General features: G+C 37.6%; 1 protein-coding gene across 1 annotated transcript; it reads left to right on the top strand.

Moving 5' to 3' along the window:
* The first annotated feature begins 266 nt into the window (after positions 1–266).
* LOC140169665 (extracellular serine proteinase-like) lies at positions 267–21547 on the top strand. The gene is made up of 9 exons (XM_072192951.1): positions 267–432; positions 4013–4136; positions 5180–5308; positions 11742–11874; positions 12242–12363; positions 15634–15769; positions 16327–16511; positions 19516–19687; positions 20035–21547. Exons 2-9 carry the CDS (start codon positions 4026–4028, stop codon positions 20175–20177), a joined length of 1131 nt encoding a protein of 376 aa, XP_072049052.1. The 5' UTR covers positions 267–432; positions 4013–4025; the 3' UTR covers positions 20178–21547.
* Positions 21548–23256: the final 1709 nt, after the last annotated feature.

Raw genomic sequence — 23256 nt, 5'->3', positions numbered from 1 at the left:
AAAAACTGGTTGGAATTTTCAGCAATTTTATCTAGCTATATCCTCAGAACCATGATAACGATCTGATATTGTAATGCACAATCTTGATAGTTTTGAAGATGATCACATTTATTTATCAAATCTTTCACTTTTGACTTCCTATTTCTTATTATAGTTCATATATTATGCAAATATTATAGATATAGCCCCTTGCTAAATGCTACCTTGCTAGTGCTAGCATAAATCCAGGTCCCAAAATATAACCTATTTGCCCCTTACCAGATTGTCAGACAGGCATTTGCGTGCCGGTATTGGGTGAGGAGAGAGTGACTTTGTATCAGCAGTTAAAAGCATTGTGGATCTGGATATTCAACTTAAAGGCACCCATAGCGATATCCACCGACTTAAGAACCAAACCTTTCCAGACTTGTGGATTTTATCAACTAGAACCGGGTATGTTAAAATTTGAACTAAAATGCTGATCTGCTTTATCGTGATTACGTCTAAATATATCCATGTTCTATCATTTCATTATGCAATTTTTGATATTTTTTTAGCATGCAATATAATTAAATGTATTTTGTATACAGGTGTTTCCTAACGTACGGAAAGCAGCTAGAATTGTTTCCCTTCACACAGTGGCAATTTAACACTAATAAGTTTCCATTCTTTCCTGTGCAACAGTGGCGGCGCCATGATTTTCAGAGGAGGGAGGGGGCATGAGGGGAAGTAAATTTCAAGGGAGCGTGGGGGATCAACAAATTTTGCGTAAAATCGCCGCAGAAACTTTTAGTAAGACTTTTAGTCATGTTGTCCTCAAAAGGGGAGAGGGGTAACTTGGGTCCCTTCTTAGCCCCCCCGTGCCGTATACAAGTAAGATCATCGAAACGGCAGTAGGCCTACTTAATTATGATACACGTGTTTTACATTTCTCAGTGAACACAACTTGATTAACCAACATTAATAATTTAATACTGGTTGAGTATTAAAATATAAATTCAGGTATAATGGCTTGCGCATATCATTCGACACAGTCAATCATGAATCATATTTTGTTGAGTGTTTTTTAATACATGAAATAGGCACAACTGAAAAAAACCCAATTAAATGAGTTCGTATTATATTGTTACGAGTGTGTTTTAAGGGGGCTTCATATCATGTACAAAGTACGCATTGCCATATTTTAATGTATGCTGATGATACCACACCGTCAACTGTTAGTGGGGGTGTCGCTCGTGACATTGCAGGTTAATTAAAAACACCTTAATTTTTCTCCTATGATTACCTTAACCCTAACTGAACCAACATAAAAAATCTTAATTCACAAGCATCTGCAAGCACGTGTTTCCCACTTAATAGAAAGGCATGTATCACGAGTTATAATCAATGCTGGCTGAATATTACAAATAATACAAATTCAGGTAAAATGAATGGTGTAGCCTCTATTGATTTGTATAAAGCATTCGACGAAGTTAATCATATTGTTGAGTAAATTACATGAAATGGGCGCAACCGAAATAACACTTAAATGGGTTCGTTCTCACTTATGTAAAAGAATACAACGAGTGTAATACAAAGCTTTATCCAATGAACTTCCAGTTAGTACAGGTGTCCCTCAAGGCAAAATTCGCGACCTATTGTTGTGGCAGCATTAAGGCTAATGGAGGAGTGATCTGTTTTAAAGCCAGGGGGTAATTTGACAATTTTCAATCTTGAGCAAATAGATTTAAATAGTATCGTCGTATTCGGTCTTTTTGTGACCTTTGAGATGAAAGGAGGGTTTGAAGGTGGATTTTGGTACATAAGAGTATTTATAAAAAAAACTGAGCTCCTATGTACTTCCCAAAACAGTGGTCTACATCCAGGAAACGACACAATTCAAATTGGCTGTCGGCGGCCATCTTGGAATTAAGAAGATTGCATAACGTTTGAATATAATCACGTTAGAGACATGATTGAGGGGTCACCTCCTAAAGTAATGATCAGGAATCCAATCAAAGGGTTACCTTTTCAATTTGGGGTCACACCTTCAGCATGAAATCCAAGATGGCCGCCAACAGCTATATTGAATATTTTTAGATTGACACATTTGCTGACCATCCCTACCTAGAAATACATTATAGATGTACCTTTCAATTCAATTCTATTTTTTTTTTGATATTTAGGCTAAGTTAGATATTGAATGGGATTTGAGTTGGAGTGTCACGTATTATCTGAAAAAGTTTGGGATATTCATTCTCCACATATCAATTAGATCATAATCTTTCATGACATCCTGAATCCCTTTTTGAGAATTGATATGGATATAAGCACTTCCACCTCTTATATCCCACACAACATGAAGGACACAATTAAAATCTCCTCCCCAAATAATAGATTCACTTCACAGTTTAAATCAGACAAATTTTCAATATGTGGCCGTACAATACGAATAAGCCGTAAAGTTGGGAAATTGCATTCTGAGTTACAGTGTAAAATATACGTGAAGGTCGTATTCAATTTGGTGCCACATGTATCTCATTTACACCGTTTAAACCAATCAATAATCCTATTGCTGATATGATATGATATGATTTTATTAACCTGCACAACATCGCGGCCAAACGGCCGAATTGCATTATACAAGAGACAATAAACAAATATTATGAAAGAAATCAAATACACAAAATTATAAAGTAAAAAAACAAGCAACTTGGCATGCAAAAACAGCAGAGAGATGCAAAAGGGCACAATGGGAAGCCACCAGCACACAAGCTACTACTGCTTATTCAACAGATTAATGTAGTAGGGAATGGGGCTTTCAGCAAATCTGCATGTGCGTGCACGCAATTTGGAGATATGGGCTGCATTTCTCAGCTGTCTTCCATGGACTTCACTTCTACTAGGAGGGAGCAACATCTTGGTACGCTCTGATTTAGCAAGCGATTGCGCGAACTTCAGCGAGTGTTGTTCCCTCCTGGCAGAGAGAGAGTCTAGCTTACATACACTAACTGCATTATCATACGAAATATAATTAACACCCAAAATGATTCTACATGCCCTTTTTTGGACTCGCTCAAGTGTATTTGATTGTTTCACAGTGAGCGATGAATGCCAAATGGCATCAGAGTATTCCAACAGGGGACGTATGTAACCAACGTAAACTGTGGTCAGCTCCGAAACGTTGAAACCAAAACGTTTCAGAGAACGGAGCATGAAGAGGCGTTTGTTAGCACACTTGCACATGTGATCCACCTGGGCATCCCATTTAAGATCTTGCTGTATGAAGATGCCCAGGACTTTGGCAGATGAAACAAAAGAAAGCAATGAATGGCCTATCTTGCTGAAGAGGATAATACGCTTCTAACTATTTCTATAGAATCCTTAAATAGCTCTAGTCTTTGTTTGCTTTGGTTAAATCCAAGTGGTGGGGTACAAAGCATTGTATTTTGTCTAGGTATGTATAAATCAACAATTAACAATGAGAGGACATTCCTGAACCTCGTTGACTTGGGGATGATTTGAAATGACCGCCAATTATGATTGTTTGATATTTATTATCAGCAATGTGGAAAAAGAGACACATGTAGAACCGAAAAAGGTACCATTTTGTTGAAGGAGCCGAGTTCAACAAACCATAACCCCGCTTCTGGATATCGTTTGAAGTCAAATGATATACCATTTTAAAGCTTATGATATATATTTTCTAAACACGAAATAAAACAAACTTGACCGGGCCGACTTTACGGCTGATTCGTAGTGTCCGGTCACATATAATATAACTTTTTCATAATTATTAGAGGTATCACTGAGACAGTCTTAATTCATATTTCTTTCTGCTTTTACCTCTTCAAAAACAGAAATTCCAGCATGTCGTTCCACATGTAAACACTAATCACGTTACACTGCTATGTGATGACATTATGAGGCTTAACGACCCACCTTACAAATATTTGTGGTTTCGGGCAGACCCCTCCCTTTGACTCACACATCTCAGTACGATCGTATAAAATTATAATAATTATGTAGATATCAACTTGTCATTGCTTCCTAGAATTTAATCTAACATGGAGAAGCTGATATTGTTGTTAAGCTGCCTAATTGGCTTAAGTTGTGCTACAGCGCCACTAAAAAAGATTACTTCGCCCATCGCTAACCACTACATTGTGGTGTTGAAGGTAAGACGTGATTTTATTGGCTACATCGGGTACAGAGTTGACACGTGGCGATTCTTACGCCAACACTTTTATCTCTACACTTACATCATCAGATGAATCAATTTAAAAGGAATTGACCTAAAAAAACGACAGTATAAAATCATAGTTTTCCATTTTAAGAGAATACCCAAACGAGAGGCGCCTGACTTTGTGTGGGCCACGAGGCGGTGGCTCAGCGCCCATGACCCCCCCCTATTGAAAATTCCTTGATCTGTATTGATTTGATAATGCTGGCGTCTGAGGTGTTAGTGTTTTTAATTCAAGAAAGTTTGGCATTAAATTGCCTTTGACTTGAACTATTATATATAGGCTTCATATGTTTATTATGGTGCAAAGAATTTAATTTTAATCGCCGAATATGTAAACGGTTAAAAACAGACCATTTAATATCAGAAATAATCGGTGTCTTGTTGAGGCATTAGGCGCAGGAGCCATATAATTATTTTATTAGTTTTTCACCCGGGTAAGTTGGGTGAAAAATAAATAAAATAATTAAATATCATCTTAGTTGCTTGGAATAATTATGTTTACTATACTCAAACAGACACCGATTAACTCTGAAAACTGGAAAATGGTCTTTTTCTCCACAAATTCTAGAATCTGTGGTTTCTCCGTTATCTAACGCATAGTTGACCACAGAGACAGGTTGTCATATAGCTGGAGGCAGTATATAACCCAGCCGTGCCAGTGATGAGTTATATAAGATTATACGGTCATTCGGTTTTATAGTTAACTTAACCTTGTGGCATTAGGTTGTCAATCTCACTTACCTGGGTATTCTATAAGTAAACTTATGAACAACGTGTTTTGATCAAGGCACTTTAACATGTTTAAAAAGCCGTGTGTTTTACTTCAACCAAGTGCAGTGCAACAACAGATAACTGGAACCGCATATGTAATCAACATTATCAAAATCCATCATGACGTGAATACATAAGCCTACATGCATTTAACGTAAGCTAATCACGCGACAAATTCAAGAAATCAGTAATTTATATTTTCAGAATTCCGGTGACGTTGATAGAGATAGGCAAGCACTGTCCAAGATCGCAGGAGTCAAGGTGAATCAGGAGTATAGACGTGTACTCAAGGGTTTTGGTGTGCAAGTGAAATCTCAAAGCGCACTAGACGAAGTAAGTGATGCTATTTTCGAGAGTTGAGAACCAGAAAGCCTCAACTCACAATCACCTGCTCCCACAAAATGAGCATAAAGTCGCCAGGGCACTATAAAAGATACAGTCCATTAATCATGACAAAATTCAACTAGAAAACAAAAGACATTGCGGAGGAAATATTGATTTTTGAAGGCCAAATCAAGCAGCCAACTTTATGTTCATTTTGTGAGAGCTAGTCATAGAGCGTGTTTATAGTGGTGTACGGTATTTATACGGTATCCTTATACGCATATGGGATTAGGATGGAATGTGACTTATCCGTTATCTCGGCTGTTTATAGTGGCAACCAATAGCGCTATTCTGAATCCGAGGTGGTTGAACTCAGCGTGTTCGAGGTCACCGCAATGCAATGTGGGAGACACAAATATGGTGCCAATTTCAAACAGTTTGCCGTCGAAACGATACCGGCCTATTTTTTAACATTTTTGCTACAACACCGTACCATATTTGTAGGTGATGTGTTATTACAGTGACAAATTTGAGCTCGGAGAGTTATATAACCCTGCTCCACTTCCTTGAATAACGGTATCGTTAATCCCTGTCTGTTTATAGTGGCCGTATACGGATTAAATATACTGCAATATCCATCGATATCGAAGGATATCAGTTCCGTATAATATGTGCGGCAAATAGCGCTATTGGTCTGTTTATAGTGGCGACCAATACCGTATAAGATGTACTTATACGCTAAATACCGGATAATCTGGCTCACTATAAACACGCTCATTGAGCGTGTTTATAGTGGAGCGTGTTTATAGTGAGACAATCTTTCCGTTATTTAGCTAAACTACCGCGTAGTCTAGATTTGCAATGGTTAGTAAAACATAAACAAATATAGACTGCGTGGTAGTTTAGCTAAATAACGGAAAGATTGTCTCACTATAAACACGCTCATTGTGTACGGTATTTATACGGTATCCTTATACGTATATGGGATTAGGATGGAATGTGACTTATCCGTTATCTCGGCTGTTTATAGTGGCAACCAATAGCGCTATTCTGAATCCGAGGTGGTTGAACTCTGCGTGTTCGAGGTCACCGCAATGCAATGTGGGAGGCACAAATATTTTCACAGTTTCAAATAGTTTGCCGTCGCAACGATACCGGCCTATTTTTTAACATTATTGCTACAGTACTGTACCATATTTGTAGGTGATGTGTTATTACAGTGATACATTTGAGCTGGGAGAGTCATACAACCCTGCTCCACTTCCTTGAATAACGGTATCGTTAATCCCTGTCTGTTTATAGTGGCCGTATACGGAATGAATATACTGCAATATCCATCGATATCGAAGGATATCAGTTCCGCATAATAGAGAGATTGCGGAGAGGCGTTCACTGCAAACGCCATACGGGTTACGGATTTCTGCATTTTGCGGTAGAACGTCATAGTCCCGTTCACATCCAAACTAGCCTCCTACACAGCCAGTTTGTGTCGGTCCTAACGCTCGTCGTTCCTACTATGTTCGTGATAGCCGCATAGAGTCTGACCCAAGACTACGTATAAACGCAATTGCAATCATGATGGCGCTATGCTGAGACAAATAATCTAAAGGTAATAGGAAGCACCCATTGATTCACCTTGGGTGCATCGAACCAGAGAAGATTATCTTCTTTCATCGAACTACTTTCCTCGGTATTGATATGCAAATACGACTGGCTGTATCTATAATGCACATATCAAATGCAATCCCGGCCCCTGGGGACCCGGGGATGGCCGTGTCGTGGGCCGTGGATTTTGGGTTTAAAAGTTCAAGTCCCGGGTAAACACCTGGCCAGTCCCGGACCTACCCGGGCAAAACTCTCAGCCACTCCCCGGCCCCCCGGGGCGAATATCCGATGCAAACCCTGGGTATTCCTCGGCCCAAGTTCCCGGCCCTGAGCATCGGATATAGGCTTGGATCTTAATATGGTTTTAATATCGTGGCAATCTTGTCATGCCGCGGGCTCAAAATTCGGCAGGTATGTCTTCAATGGACTGCCGAGCTGCGCCCAACTGGATGCCCATTTAAGACCAAAATGTTGCTGAGTATGTAAGGAAGTGAGAAAGGCAAATAATATAGGCTGAGACCATTTCATGGTTCAGCAAAAAAACGCTGCTTAATCCGACACGGCGTAAGTCCGATTATGAACACACGTAAAGGTAGTTAGAAGCCGGGTTAAAAGGAAACTAGATCCATGTTTCAAATTCGGACTATGAGTGTTCTTCATATTCGAACTATATATTGAAGTGTGTCTCACATTCAGAAGTGAAATGTTATAGGCCTACTGTTTCAACTTTTGGACTAACGTCTATTAAGTCAAAAACGAGCACACCGTCGAAGGAGTAAATAAGTTGCATTATATTATCAATGTCGAACCCCAATCACCCGACTTTCCCACTTAGTAATTTCGTATTTAATTTAATATACATGCTTGTTTTAAATATTATGCGGCATGAATGGCGGGTCGGAAAATGCCGGGAATAAACCAAGAATATCGTATTGATATCACTAGGAATTTCATTTGTCAAGATTTAGTTCAGATTCTGACATTTTCTTGACCATTTCTTGACTTTTCTTAACTGTTCATTACAATTTAAAGTCAAGAAATAATCAAGAAAATTACCAAATCTTGAATAAATCTGAACAAATGGACATGTGTATAGGGCCTACATGTAGGTTCATATGATTAACACATCAAAGATATGAAAGAAACATATCACTGCATTCACATCTGTCCAGGATACGGGAGTGGCGAATGTTCGATCTTTGCATAACCATTTTAAGCTCATAATATTATAGGCATATATATGATTTTTTTTATGTCAATCTAAAATGCAACTTCAGATTATAATGAGGCTATTCTGTAAAGGCCCATACCCCATCTAAATAGGCCTACCTTGTGAAACATCCTTTCAACGATTTGTGATTAATGATAACCGCTCCAAATGTCACAAAAGTATCATGGATTCTTTTATTTACACGGTCAGTTTTGTTTTTGAGTGTAGGCCTAATAATTTAAAACTTTACTCTCGGCGGGTGGTTAAAACGTTTTTTAAAATAACCAATACATTTGGCATAAATAAACGTATAGCAGGCTCTCGTTTGCACATGCATGTCAAGAAGCCAGTGTGGTCTGGTTAAACATGCTAACTTTAGAGCCCCGCTAAATAGCAGATACTAGTACATGGCCTACTGCAAAATTTGAATAAAACAGCCAAGATTTTGTTTTTGGAATGGATTTATATGAACAGTAACATTAATGTGGCGACTCAGTGGATTATTAATATACATCCACGGGTCAAGTACCGCCAAGTGATATGATTCCACGGCCCAAAAATGCGGGCATCCTTACCAGCAAACCACGGCCATGTTCACGACCCATTTCGGCCCATTTTACTAGTTGTAAAACCCCGGGTAAGTTACGACATAATCCCGGCCCTCCCCGGGTAAAGTCCCAGGCCAATTTCCCGGGAGTTTGGCCGAAGTCAAGTCTTATACCAGTCCCGGCCAACACCCGGCTCCCCCCGGGACACATTTTGAGTCAAATCCCGGGTCGCACGATGTCAAGTCCCGGACCATCCCCGGGTCCCCAGGGGCCGGGGTTGCATTTGATATGTGCATAATGCTCTAAGCATTCAGTCCAGATTAGCGATATTTGAGTTTTGCGGGCTATTGGAAAATGAGTATAGGCCTATGTTCACACGTGTATGCTATTTGTCTGAATAATCTAAACAGAGTTTGGTGTTGGATGCCTAGGAAGTCTTGGTGTATATTATTCGAATAACAAGAAACAAACTCCATTATCATATAAATAAAACACTGTTTACTTTCTAAAGCAAAATGAAAATAGATAATCTAATATGCCTAGTTACTACCCAGCAAACACAAATATATTACAGAAAACGTTAAATGTCGGGTTAAAGGTTATGTGAGGGTCAAGGGCATTAAAAGTTTTAATAACATTCAAAAAACCCTTTGTTCTAAACTTGCTGATAAACGTTCTAACACAATAGACACTTAAATATGTTTGCCAAATGATATTTTACTATAGCATTTCGAATTTTGGCTTGAAATGTTGTTGTATTATTTTTTCAGTATAACACAAGTTTTCATGATTTTTATATAAACATACATCGATATGTTATCAAAACGTTTTAACTAAAACCAAAAACACATGCATTATCATGTTTTAAAAACATTTTGGAGCTTGCTGAATAGTATCCATAAGCAAAACACTTTGACAGCTGTTTAATGCACAACGGAAAAGCAAGGCGAAAAATAGCGTTGCACGAACTTCTGTTCCCCGTCCCAAACAGACAATTATACCGCATTTATGCCGTAACACGACACAATCTTGCCTAAAACGCCTCTTCGCAAGCTGATTTTTGGACGGCATTTTCCACACACAAATGAATAGGCAATCTACCCGTTCGAATTCGCGTCGAAAAAAATCGAAATTTGTTCACTTCTTCTTGTCTATACGAGATCAAATTTTACCCCCCAAAATGGATTTTATACATGTCGGACTCTACTTGTTCTATTAGGATACTTTGATTCGTTTCATAACATGATAAACATAACATTTTTCTGCATTTTATAATGCGTTTTTTTGTAATTTTGGAACGTCATTTTTTGCTACCAACCGCAACGTAATCGCCTTACGGTAATTCCACGATTGACCAATTCACAATAGATTTCACCCTCTAGAGGGCATAATAACCGATTTTCGACTAATGTAGCTTGCCGTTCGCGTTCCCGTGTCACGTTTCACGTAAATTTCGCAATCTCTCTATTATGTGCGGCAAACAGCGCTATTGGTCTGTTTATAGTGGCGACCAATACCGTACAAGATGTACTTATACTCTAAATACCGGATAATCTGGCTCACTATAAACACGCTCATAGTGAGTTCTAGTTCTGAACCCTCGTTATGTTCTATTGTCATACATTTCGGTTAAAATGGACTCAGCCCCCCCCCCCAACAACAACAAAAGTAACGTATCTTGGTGCGGCCTTAATTCTTCCGTGCGTGACTGCAGTGCAGACTTAAGTACTGCTATCAAAACAACAACCTTGATAATGCTTTGTTTCATGTAATTCGACGTAGAAGTGATGCCCGGGGGGGGTCAATCCCATTGTGGCCTGTACACCATCCGCGATAATGAAAACGCGTAAAAAGGGTAGTTTTTTCGTGGGTAGGCACGATACGCGCGTAACGTGTTTAGGGTGTCAAAAACATGAAATATTGGAAAAAAGGGTAGCAAAATTGCAATTGCTAATACGCGGAAATGAAATTTAGGGTATGAAATTTGATGCAAGGAAGAAAATCCGTGTTTAGGGTATCGTTTTAGCCAAGGGTTAAATCCTTGTTTAGGGTGCTTTTCAAAAGTTGATTATCGCTGATGGTGTACAGGCTACAATGGGAGTGACCCCCCGGAAGTGATGTAACAACCAGATTAACTACCATACACTGAAAAGATTAATTGGTAAAATAAAAGACAAATTAAAATTCGTCATTGCATTATGAAATATTTATCATTCAAGATAAAACTGTTGAAAATATGATTGGGATATCGAGGTAACAATTTATAGCATACCAAATTAATTTTCACCATTACAAATATTTTCACGACTTATACTAGATATTTATTTTTTAATGACGAATAAATGAATAATTTGTAACATGACAAATAATTGAATGATAAATATGTAGTGTGTCAAATATTTTAGTGCATGGCAAATTAAATGACGTCATAATCCATCATCAATTAGTCATGCACCAACAATTTTAGTGCATGACAAATTGATTATGAATTCAAAATTAGTCATTATTTTTTTTAATAGAAATTAAAAATCCAAAACCAAATGCGTTTTTTCCTCTACGTATATGTAGATACAAAATTCAATTTCTACTCTTAAAGGCGGGCGAGGGGTCAAATATTAAGACTGCTGCCCTCAGTCGGTCACTAACAAGTATCCCGCAATAGGCGACGGAGGATTCAGTCTATAGTCTATATATCTACCTCGAGTCACCGGCACTAGCTTTGAACATATGCGGCATATTGATCGCTCGCGTAAAAGTATGTACACGCACAAGTATGTACACGCAATAAGTAATGCTAAGCTAACGCAGAACACGCTAAACTTCAAAGCTAGTGCCGATGACTCGCGGTAGATATACAGATTATAGTCCTATTATTATGATCATCCTCTTTATGGCTTTGTAAGAGGTAATTTTGGTATAAATCCCCAAAGCCATTGCGGTTTTATAAGTCATGCTAAGATGAGCTGCGCATAGCATTACAGAGTAGGTCTACGTACGTGCGCGGTGACGATATTTTTTCTCGATGTGCGCATCATGATACTTAAAATATGATTCGTATGTGAATGGTTTGTTTTCAAAGATTCGAGAAAATCGTGATGTACAGTACGTTCAACAGGATGGCAATGTAACGGTGTACGAAACAGCAATGACATGGGGATTGGATAGAATTGATCAACGAAATCTACCACTGGACGGACAATCAAGCTTTAACGGTATGATTTGTCAATTTTTAAAGAATACTATACGGATTGGTGTTTTTTAGTGAGCATAGTTTTGTCAGAATGACTTCTTTAAGAAGAATCTTATCGTTGATACTTTAACTTACTTATAAACCCCACTATGCGTAGTCCTATGCATGGTTTTCTCTAATTATCAGTGATATTTTCATGGCTCTTAGAAATACATTGCAGCACTAAATACTGATTTAGCACACAAGTATTTTCACTGGCCACGACGTCACTTCTCCAATTGGTAAGAAATTATTGCTGATTAGCTATCAGATCTTTCTTTCTTTCTTACAACAAAGTTCACTAGTCATCTCTATTTACACAAAAAGAAACCCTCTCTATTATTTTACAGGAGATGGTAGCGGCGTCAACGTGTATATTATTGATACTGGAGTTTACCAAGACCACCAATATTTCGGTGGACGGGCTCGTTTTGCCTATGACGCTACTGATGAGGAGGGCGGCGGACCAGTGGTTAGTATATCTTCCGTGTGGAAGATTTCACCATCTAGCCGCAATACCTCTTCTGGCAATCCTCCTACTGTAGAGAGAGTGTATCTTCTTCTCCTCTTACCTTGCAGTAGCTGTTCGTATGCGTGTGACTCAATGAATAACTTCTTCCCTAACCCCGATTGATTTCTGGTTCAGAGAGGGGAGGGAAGAGGGGCTACGTTATTTAACTAGATAAAGGGAGCAAATATTTTTCAAAAGGATTATTTTACATCATTTCCCTATCTCAACATATCTTGACCATTAAAAGTTAAATAATTCAAGTTAAAGTATGATGCTGACTCAAATCAATGCAGCATGTGCATTGCTAACCAATCTACTAAAGATAGCAACATTAAGCATGTTAGGATAATTATGCAGGGCCTATTTCTTTAAATCTCAATCTTTTAGATGTTTTTAATTGAGTCACAGGGCACATGTAAAAGTTGAAACAAATGTTAATATATCCAGATCAATTTTCAAGTAGGGAGCACCATAATTAAACTTACTCATGGACACCAGGATCCCTTTTAAAGGGTTTTTTGTTCAGGTTTTGCTTCGTTAATCTTGCTTGTAAATAGTCTCAAAAGCTTAAGGGATGTCTTCTTTCACTTTATCCCTGATGCCATGATGGTCACACACCTTAACAAAAACAAAATTGAAATCAGACAGATCACTGCAACTATACAGACCTAACAGAACTCAGTCATACTCACGGTCAAGCCTACTCGACAAAACCCTGATTTTTTAGTTCATAGGCCTTGATGTCTTGCGCGTGTTGAATGTTCTAGACTAGCTGTGTACATTTACTTTAGCATGATCAAGCTCGGCCCAGTGTAAGAATAAATGCCTGTAAGCTTAAAGTCAACACTTCAGTCTAAAGCAAGCCATTTTTGAGCACATTTCTAAATCGCCATATCTAGCACCAACCCCAACCCCCACCCCTACCCCATTTAATGTTCATTTAACAGAACACTTACACAAACCACTTAATTCGGGACTAAATCTGGTTCAATATTATTGTTAATGACATTTTTTTTTATCGCGGAGATGTAAACAAAGCGTGTCGCCTACACGAATACACAGCCCAATGCAGATCTCATACCACCAAATAAATCCTCATTTTCTTCTTCGCAGGAGCGACTCAGTTCTTAGCGACAGCTATGATGGTTCAAATTAGCCCTAGTCTGATCCCTCTGGCTGGGAAAAATATCGGTTGACCGTCATTATTTTTTACGACGGGCCCTCGAAGTCTATGATGTCTGGGAATTACCTAATTTACTTGCAAAATCCATGCCAGTGTTTCTGTATAGAAAAGGCTGCTTAAAATCAAAAAATACTCAATCTCTCCCATCTGTGGTACACTTGCAGGATTTGATAATACTATTCATGATCAATTTAAATTTAGCCAAAGTTATGCAAATTTCTGCTCATTTTAATGCTTACTTTACGCCATCTATGAGTTTTTCTGAGAAATGCATTCAGGGCGCACAACCATATAATATTATTTGGTGGTGTGAAATCTGAAGCATTGATTCATTTAATCCTGTAAAATATATACATACGTATAAAATGGCGGTTTGTCTGCGTGCTTACAGTACAAACGCATAAAAGCACTGACATTACTACCAGGTGTCGTTGCCGTTAAAATTACTACAATGAGGTGTTAAAACTGTATTCTGTTATCTTTTTAATGGTTTTACAGTAAGGATACACCTACAGTTACGTAGACTTCTCCGTAGTCCACTTGTCAATTGTGCATACTCTGGCTATTGCATTTATAGCTTAAAACTCTGATTCAATTAATTTGTGCACAATTGATAGATTTTCACATCTGATCTTTTCAGTCACCGTACTCCCTCTGTTTGTTTATAGCTTCCCAAGTGGACTACTGACTTTGGATTGCGGTTTGCATGCTTAACACGGCTGTCTATGGATGAGATTGTCGGATTTCTGGCCCTAAAATTGGCCATGATGTAATGCATCTTTAAATGGATCTGGCTTGTGATTGGTCGCCCAGATCTCGTTATGGTTTAAATCTTCCGGGCACCTGCCATTACCATTAATAACTACATGGTACACAACTATACCGCCCTTTGTGTTGGCGGGAACATTAAACTCTCTGTAGGTGCATGAGCGCGTCTTGTACTTGCTTGCGGTTTAATTGGATTGATAAACAAGTATGATTGACAGTGTGTGTGTTAGGGACTTTGCCCGTTCAAAGTCCCGTTTAAAATTCAAAGTACATAGTCGATTTTTAACTCGGGCTTTCGCGATTAATAAAAAGGCAGATTCTAAAATTAGAATTGTTCAGTATTGGAGTACCATTATAGTTATGCCATTATGATATGTTGCATTCAATAACAAAGCCTACGTATATTTTACTTTTACTGTCACAAATATAATTATAATTATAAACTTTTTCATAACCATTTTATACTAGTATTTTGATGTAATAAATATCAGTATAATTTTGAGTTCAACTGAATGCGTTCATCATGATTAATAACATATTTTTATTTACACAAAAATCGACTATGGCATAGTCTAACAGTTATGGTGAAACATAGTCTGGAGTTTGCACTCACCAAAAAAGTGCCTCTTACCCAATGACCCCCTTTTTTTTTTACTTTACTCTCTCTCACCCAATGACCCCCCCTTTTGTTTTACTGTCACAAAAGATCCCCATTTTGCAAATTTCTGATAATCTCTCATCGAATGACACCGTTTTTTCCTCAGACTTTTCAAAAAATTTCAAATTTTGAATACTTTTTGAATATTATGTATCAACTTTTATATTGACCTACATTTTTTCAGTCTCACGAAAAGATCCCTTTTTGGGCAGGTGGTGAATGACGTGCATTCTCTAAATTCAGTCAATTTCCATCGTCAACCGTGTAATTGAATGGGATTATTTTGAAATTTTAAAACGCTTGAAATATCACAAACAAATAGACCTATGTTAATAAATAATATAAATACAAGCTAAAACCGTTGGGGTTCGATAATGAACCCCACAAAACTAACCGAGTATATTGAAAATGCCATACGGCCGGGCGGTTTCACAAGTTGCCGGCTCGATCATGCCATTCGCCGCCTGCTTTTGGGGGTCCTGCTCACCGAAAGACCCCCAGATTCGAACTGCTGTCCGCACATACCCTTCACTTCCAAAGTCGAGTTGCCCCCTCCCCAAACACTAAACAAGAGTATACAATGTAATTGCTATTTTCTGAAATAATTATCTTATTCTTCCAGGACTGCAATGGTCATGGTACACATTGTGCGGGCACTATTGGCGCCGACTATTACGGTATTGCAAGGGGTGCAACTCTTCATGGTGTAAAAGTACTATCATGCCAAGGCTGGGGATATTGGAGTTGGGTCATTGCAGGTAATTAACAAATTCGATACCACAGTAAAATTCAGAATAAGGAGGAAAACTTCATTACATTATTCATGGCATCCTAAGCTTGTTAATAAAATACACAATGAACACACAAACCTGGTCCATATAAATTTCAAACTATTTATACCCTAAAAGGAGCGTCGTGATTCACACTCCATCTGCAATGTTTTCACAACAAATGATTTTAAGGTAGATGCCCCCCCCAAAAAAAAAAAAACCTCATATACCGTCTATGCTCTTCCCGTTTTACTCAAACGTAAAATCGAAATTCTGGCTCAGCCACTGACAACGGAGAGCACGGGCAAAGAAAGGACATTTTCAGCATTAGAGTTCAGCGATTTTACTTTCAGACATTTTGATGGAAAGGTAAACCCAGCTTCTTTAGAGCCATATAATAATTTATATTTTGATTGATAATTAAAAAAACCCTTAAAAAACACAGCCGGATATTCGGCAATCACAAGCGATACTATTCGCTCCCTCACAAGCGATACTATTTGCTCCCTTTGAGATAGTAAAAAATGCATACAATATCGTTTCAGGTATGGAATTCGTAGCCAACAATCATATCTCTCCAGCTGTTGCTTCCATGTCGCTGGGTGGAGGGGCAAACGACGCAATAGATGAGGCTATTCAAAACATGTATGACGCTGGTGTGACAGTGGCAGTGGCAGCAGGAAATAGCGACTACGATGCATGCTATTATTCTCCCGCCAAAGCACAAAAGGTAACTTTGCGAAAACCTAATACGGGACTGCAATTCGTGCCATAAATATTGCAAAAATACGATATTGATAAGATAATTATCAACAAAAAGTAATAATGGGAAGGTTGCGGGTTCGAGCCCCGGTGACGTTTTCGTATTGTGTCCTCGCTTTGGAATATGTGTGGCGATTCCCCACAGCAACATTTTGCGGTGGAGTCTGGCCTAATCGCTAACGAAAGAGAGATGGGCACACAGTCCTGTAAAAATGCAGGTCGACTCCTTTACGTTTTTACCTTTTATTATTAACAAGTTATTAAAGAGTTCCACTGGTTAATCGTTTTCCGGTAACATACTACATCCATGGACTGGATAATTATGGCTCATAAATTTTAAGTTAAAAGATAAAATGATATACAACTGTCAACTGACAAAGTGAATTCATTAAAAAAAAAGTTTTTATTGGCTATGGAGTGTTTAGCGCATATTGACGTATCCCAGATAATTTTTGACCATCCCCTTGTATTGTATTAACTGCAGAGGGGGAAGATCTTTGGGTTGCAGTTCAAAGCCGTTTACAATGGTCGTAAGGCCGTATACGATTGTTAAGGGCTGGGGTATGAACGTTTGGACAGTATTTATTGTGGGACATTAGAGCACATCAGACATATCGAATTGCATTCTGAATACGAAGAATGTCATTCTGATATCAAATAATTTTGATTTTTGAAATTCGCAATTTAATACACGTTTTATGGCAAATCATTAAAATTGATATTTTTGATATTTAACAGTACTTGAAGTAAACTTTACAAATCTGATGATTTATACTTAAAGTGTATGTAGGTGGGATGAAAAGCCGACGATCAATTGAAAATTTTGACCTTTCGTATTGAAGATATGGATTTTTTCCCAAAACACCAAAAACAATTAGGTCTTTTTGGGAACAAAATCCATATCTTCAATATGAAAGGTCAACATTTTCAATTGACCGTCGGCTTTTTCCTCCCTGCTACATACACTTTAAGAATATGTCATTAGATTTATATAATTTACTTCGAGGACTGTTATATATCAAAAATTTGAAAAATATCAAATTTTTATAATTTGTCATAAAATTTGTATTATATTGTGATTTTCAAAAATGAAAAATATTTGATATCAGAAAGACATACTTCGTATTCAGAATACAATTCGATAGGTCTGAGGTGCTCTCATGTGCCACAAAAAATACTATCGAAACGCAATAAACGCTCATTTTAGATCCCTTAAGCTAGTCAAATTAAGAAAAATAATCGGTTAACTCACCACTCATTGCAACAGAACCCATTTAATCACCCTTCATATTGAATAACACATCAAAAGTCCCCGAAAATCCAAGTAGTGGAACAGTGCTGAATTTGCATAAATGCAAAATGGCCGCTTATTTCAAAGTTTGTCAAATCTTATATCAAAAAAATCATCATGCCAATGTTTTGCTCTCATCATAAGGATTCAGAAAAAGTATAGTTTGACATGTCTTCGATATAATATAGTTCTCGAGTTATAGGCAAAAAAGTGTTGGGGTCCACAGATCTATCTATAGTTGAAAAATGCTCCAATTCTAATTCAACTGGTCTCAAACTGTTCCTTTGGCAATAATGAATCCAATCGAGAAAAGTTACATTGTTTTGGGTATTTTGTTCCATAGGTAACGTCACAAAATAGGTCAAGGTCAACAGGGCTTAATGGATTTTGATCTATTTTGCTGTGTTAGCAATTTAAAAATCCATCTGTGATATAGCAAATTATTCTTTTTTAAATGATCTTGATCTTAGACCTTTTTTAAATTTAAATCAGAGAATTTTCAATTTCTGTCCCCTGTGGATTCAAAAGTTTGACATTTCATCTTTTCCCTATAACTCAAAAACTGTACATCGGAGATAGGTCAAACTATACTTTTTCTGAATCCTTACACATGAAAAGGTTTGACTACAAAAACGATTCTCTTATAACTGCATCTACGCAGTTTCCACCTCAATACACCCCAGTACACAAAAATTTCCAGCACAGCGAGAATGAGCGAGTCTAGCCAATCAATCAATCAATCAATCAATCAATCAATCAATCAATCAATCAATCAATTTATTTCATCCATTCATTATACAACAATATAATTATGATACAATGAGATACAATAATGATGTATTTTATATACAATAATATAATGGAAAAAGCAACTATTTTTATGAAAAACGTCAATGAGATGGATGGGGACACTGCTAAACGCAGAGCGTGAGGTGCAGTGCCCTCGGCCTAAAGTTACAACATACAACATTTAACCAAAAAATAAAATACGCTCGGTACAATTTTCACTCAAAATCGTGCACTGAGTGCCTATGGACGAGATAGTGAAAGCAAGCAGTTATGGCCACAAGGCTGTCCATGCACTGGGCACACAATTTGGAGTGAAATGATTCATAATTGGAAAATATAAAACTGATGGTAAACTAAATAATGTACCACGCAGTCTGTGTTATACTACACGATTGAGTGCATAGCATCATAAGAGCTGTGTGAGATCTAGTGGAAAAAGACATCTGTGATTGAGTTTTGCCAAAACCTCAAGTGTTCCCTTCATCCAATCAGAATTTTTTTATGTCAAACGAAACCTAACACGTCCCCCTAAAAACTCCTTTTTACGTTAAATCAAGAGATAACCAATAGCAAGGTGAATATGGTAAAGCTGTTGAAAACTACCTATCCAAGCACATTTTTGACCAGAATGTAGGTATAAAAAGTCAAAACCTCAGGAGTGTTCCTTAGAATATTTTTTCAAATTTTATGTCATTAAATGAAAAAGCACACAAAGCTACATTAAAATGAGCAATGTCCAATTTAAATTGCAAATCTTGTGCAAAAAGCAAATTAGGCACTGTTCCACTACGGGGATTTTCTGGGACTTTTGATGTGTTATTAAGTATGCTTTTTGGAAATGAAAGTCGGTGACCTTTCTGTTACCACCGTGTTATTATTAATTTCATTTTAGGCAGTTACAGTCGGTGCGACTGATCACGAAGACAAACGCGCGTATTTTTCTAATTACGGAACATGTGTGGATATCTTTGCACCAGGAGTGGATGTTTTGAGTACTATGATTGGCTCTCCGACAGCGACGGGTACTTTTAGTGGAACATCTATGGCTTGTCCACATGTTGCTGGTAAGAAATCTTTAAATGCAATCAATTATGTCATCCGTATTCTCATAAACCCTCCTCCAAAAGCAATCGCACACGCATTGTCGGCGATACTCTCTGTTCTAAACAGCTTCTACACGGCCCCTGTAAGTTTCGATGGTTGTGATTGGTCAATTTTACATCAGTAATTTACATACAAAGCTATCGATAGATCGGACACTTACCCAAAAGCCCACATGCAAGCGAATCCCTTTTAAAAGTGCACAATGATGTGTTTGCTAATTACTTGACTATAGCAATAATAGAAAGAAAAATCAGCATCGTAAATGACGCGTTGTTCTGTGCCACCCATGTATCTTTTTTTTATACAGGAGTGATGGCGCTTATTTTGGGGAACGACCCAACATTGGAGCCTAAAGACGTGTGGAATAAACTGAAAGCCGATTCTACGAGCGGTGTGTTGCAGGACACGGGTCCAGGGAGCCCGGATAAGATGTTGTATGTTGCACCGTAGACCGTAGCGTACTTATATCACTACGTGGGTGGGGTGGGGTAGTGTATAGTACCTCCCAAGAAAATATCATACAGTTGCCAGTGGTGCCTTAAGACCCTGTTCTCTTTATCAACACACAATCATTTACGATTTTATAAAGCTTTGCTACTAGAATTGATGCTGTTATTTTAAATCTTATTATTGTTGTGTACTGAAACAATGTTTTTCTTATCTTGTTTTTTTTTAAAGATCTTTATTATCAGTCCATAGCTTTTAGTTTGTGAATAATCAAATTGTGATATGTTACTGTAGAAGATAACCTTAATGTCGCTTTTACTGATTAGATTTAGTGAATTGAAACTTATTAAAAGTATAATATGCTGAGATAATATTATGCCTTTGTGAAAGTTGTCATTCATCCAGGTATATTCTATATTAAATTGGAATCATAAAACTGATAAACTGGGCTCAATTTTATCTTGAGAGGCTACCGAAATATTATGTTATACTAAATTGCTGTATTTTAATACATTAAAAGACTAGTCATTCAAATGACCATTCGTTCTTTAAAATTGTACCAATACCAACCCTAACAAGGAACACGCATTTTTGCTATCGGAAGGCAGAGAAGGAACGTTAGAAGGAGAGAAGATGAAGAAAGATTTCACTTGGCACCCCCGGAAATTGAACCTGGGACCCCTCGGGTGCCATGCACACGATCACCGACCTCATGCCACGGGAGAGCCGCTTGCCTGACCAGCGATTTGGTGGGCATATTATGACTAAGGGTGATTGCGCTATGGCATCACTGCGCATGCATGCGTAGTGGTTTTCCTTGAAAGATTTTGTAAGATTTATATTGGTTAGGGCTATTATAATAACATACAAAACAAATTATGCGATCTGTATTATGTAATTATACGTCGGCTTCATTCCATAGCGGCGGTAAGGTGATTTTCTGGTCATCTGTTTTAATTGTCAGGTATGTTAATGATGTTTTCTTTCATTTTGCTAAGTCTCACCAGCAAAAATTAGCTACTTCATTAATAAATAATTCATTAAATTTGGCGTATGGTTACAAAATGACATTTCGTGTTTTCCATAGTAGCGTATCCACCCCTTACGTCACTCTTTAGACACATTTTAGTAGTAATATTATAAACAAACTCCATAGTGGCGTACGGTCACCTCACACCACTATGAAATAAAGCCGACGTGGAGTAACGCCACGGCCGGTGTGGCGTACCGTAGTTTGTTTTCTATACTCTCTTAAAACGATCTACTCATTTTGAACAGAAATTTGTCAAATTTGACAAGGACTACTATTGAGACGGGGCCATCAGATTTCTCTTCATAATAAATCGGATATTCTCAACAAGAAACTTATCAAATTTGATAAGATTGCCTATTCATTTTAAACATTAACAATGAATATATTATTGTACAAAAATTAGCCATCTTTGGGTCACGTTTTTACAAGAATCTATTCATCTTGCGAGTATTTCCCCGGACGGTCCATTTGGTTGAAGTGTGCCTAAATGTAGTTTGAAGATGAGCAGACCCGTAAACGGGAGTGAGGGGGTGCTCTCATCCCAAATCGCCCCCTAAAGTCCCCTTTTCGACCTAAAAGTCCCATTTACGAGCGTAATATAGGTAACGGCCTTTTGGTAAAAAAAAAAAGGTCCAATTAAAAAAAAAAAAAAGAAGAAAATTCCACTAAAATCCTCGATAACTCATGTTTACAGGCTTAGAATGTTACGGAACTATTTATAAAATTAAATACAGATATCGGTTAACATATGTGATGCGATCAAGCAAAATCAGTCGGAACTCGGCAATAATAAATTTTCAGTTTCTTATAGGATAGTAAAAAGGATTTACAAAGCTGGATTTTGCAGAAACCCCATTGAAATTGAACAACCAGTTCCAAAGATATGAGCAATTAAAGCGCTTCCAAAACAATAGGAAACAAAAGGAAATATTGCCTTTGTTTGGCTATATCTCAAAATCAATATTTCCGAGTTCCGACTGATTTTGCTTGATCGCATCACATATGTGCACAACAAAGCAAATACATTCAGCTGATTTGCCATGTGACCCAAAATGACCCCTCTATGTGACTACCTTTGAAAAAAATGATGAAATGACACAATTAGTCCATGTTTCATAGTAGTCATAATAAACAACTTCTACAACTTCAAAGGTGCTTTTATGTCCATTGAAGCATGATGATCAAAATAGATCTAGGGCTCACTGCAAAAATGCACTTGGGTCCAAGATGGCGGCCAACTTCGCAAACGGCTCATTCCGTGCTAAATAAAAACAGACCGAGTGTACACCCAACCTCTTGAATGTTGTTCTACCATTGGACATGGATACCTTTTGTGCTTCCAAGGTTAGTACAGAGGGGGTTCCCATGCACCGAGTGCTTTTTTTTCTAACTTACATTTTTGTAATCCTGAAGGTGTTTAGTAAATGAATTTTGATGTTCCCAAAATTAAATATTGTCCCATGGGGTTCATTTTGGCCATCTTGGATTCCGACAAAATTCAATTAAATTGACATAACTTTTGAACTAGACATCATAGGAAGACAAATGACCCCATTTTTCGGGATAATGTGGACATGAGCAATCAATTAAAAGGGTTATTTTCATGATTTAAACATGTTGGAAACATTAAAATGCAAAATATTATGTCCCATGGCGTTCCTTTGGCGGCCATCTTGGATTCCGACAAAATTCAATGAAATTGACATAACTTTTGAACTAGACATCATAGGAAGAAAAATGACCCTATTTTTCGGGATAATGTGGACATGAGCAATCAATTAAAAGGGTTATTTTCATGATTTAAACATGTTGGATACATTAAAATGCAAAATATTACTAAAAAAAGTATCTTCAAGGCATATTCGTCTGTATATAATAGGAGCTCTTTTTGGTACATTGAGAAGGATATTTTGATGTTATTGATTTATTTACTATTTTCTCTTCTAGGTGCATGACTAAACTAATTATTAGCTAGAACTGGTGTTAGTGAACTAAAAATCGTAGCATAGTTATAGTGAAGTGGTGGATAATCATGCCAAAACGCAAGGG

The sequence above is a fragment of the Amphiura filiformis genome, chromosome 14 (genome assembly GCF_039555335.1).
Source record: "Amphiura filiformis chromosome 14, Afil_fr2py, whole genome shotgun sequence".
NCBI lineage: Eukaryota > Metazoa > Echinodermata > Ophiuroidea > Amphilepidida > Amphiuridae > Amphiura > Amphiura filiformis.
The sequence above is the reverse complement of the archived record's forward strand: the minus strand, read 5'-3'. Positions and strand labels throughout refer to the sequence as shown.

Bases quoted from the DNA above. Each gene is read 5' to 3' on its own strand.
- LOC140169665 (XM_072192951.1), top strand. From the start codon at position 4,026: ATGGAGAAGCTGATATTGTTGTTAAGCTGCCTAATTGGCTTAAGTTGT. The intron at 15,770-16,326 runs GTAATTAACAAA...ATATCGTTTCAG, and splicing joins TTGGAGTTGGGTCATTGCAG to GTATGGAATTCGTAGCCAAC. The intron at 19,688-20,034 runs GTAAGAAATCTT...TTTTTTATACAG, and splicing joins GGCTTGTCCACATGTTGCTG to GAGTGATGGCGCTTATTTTG.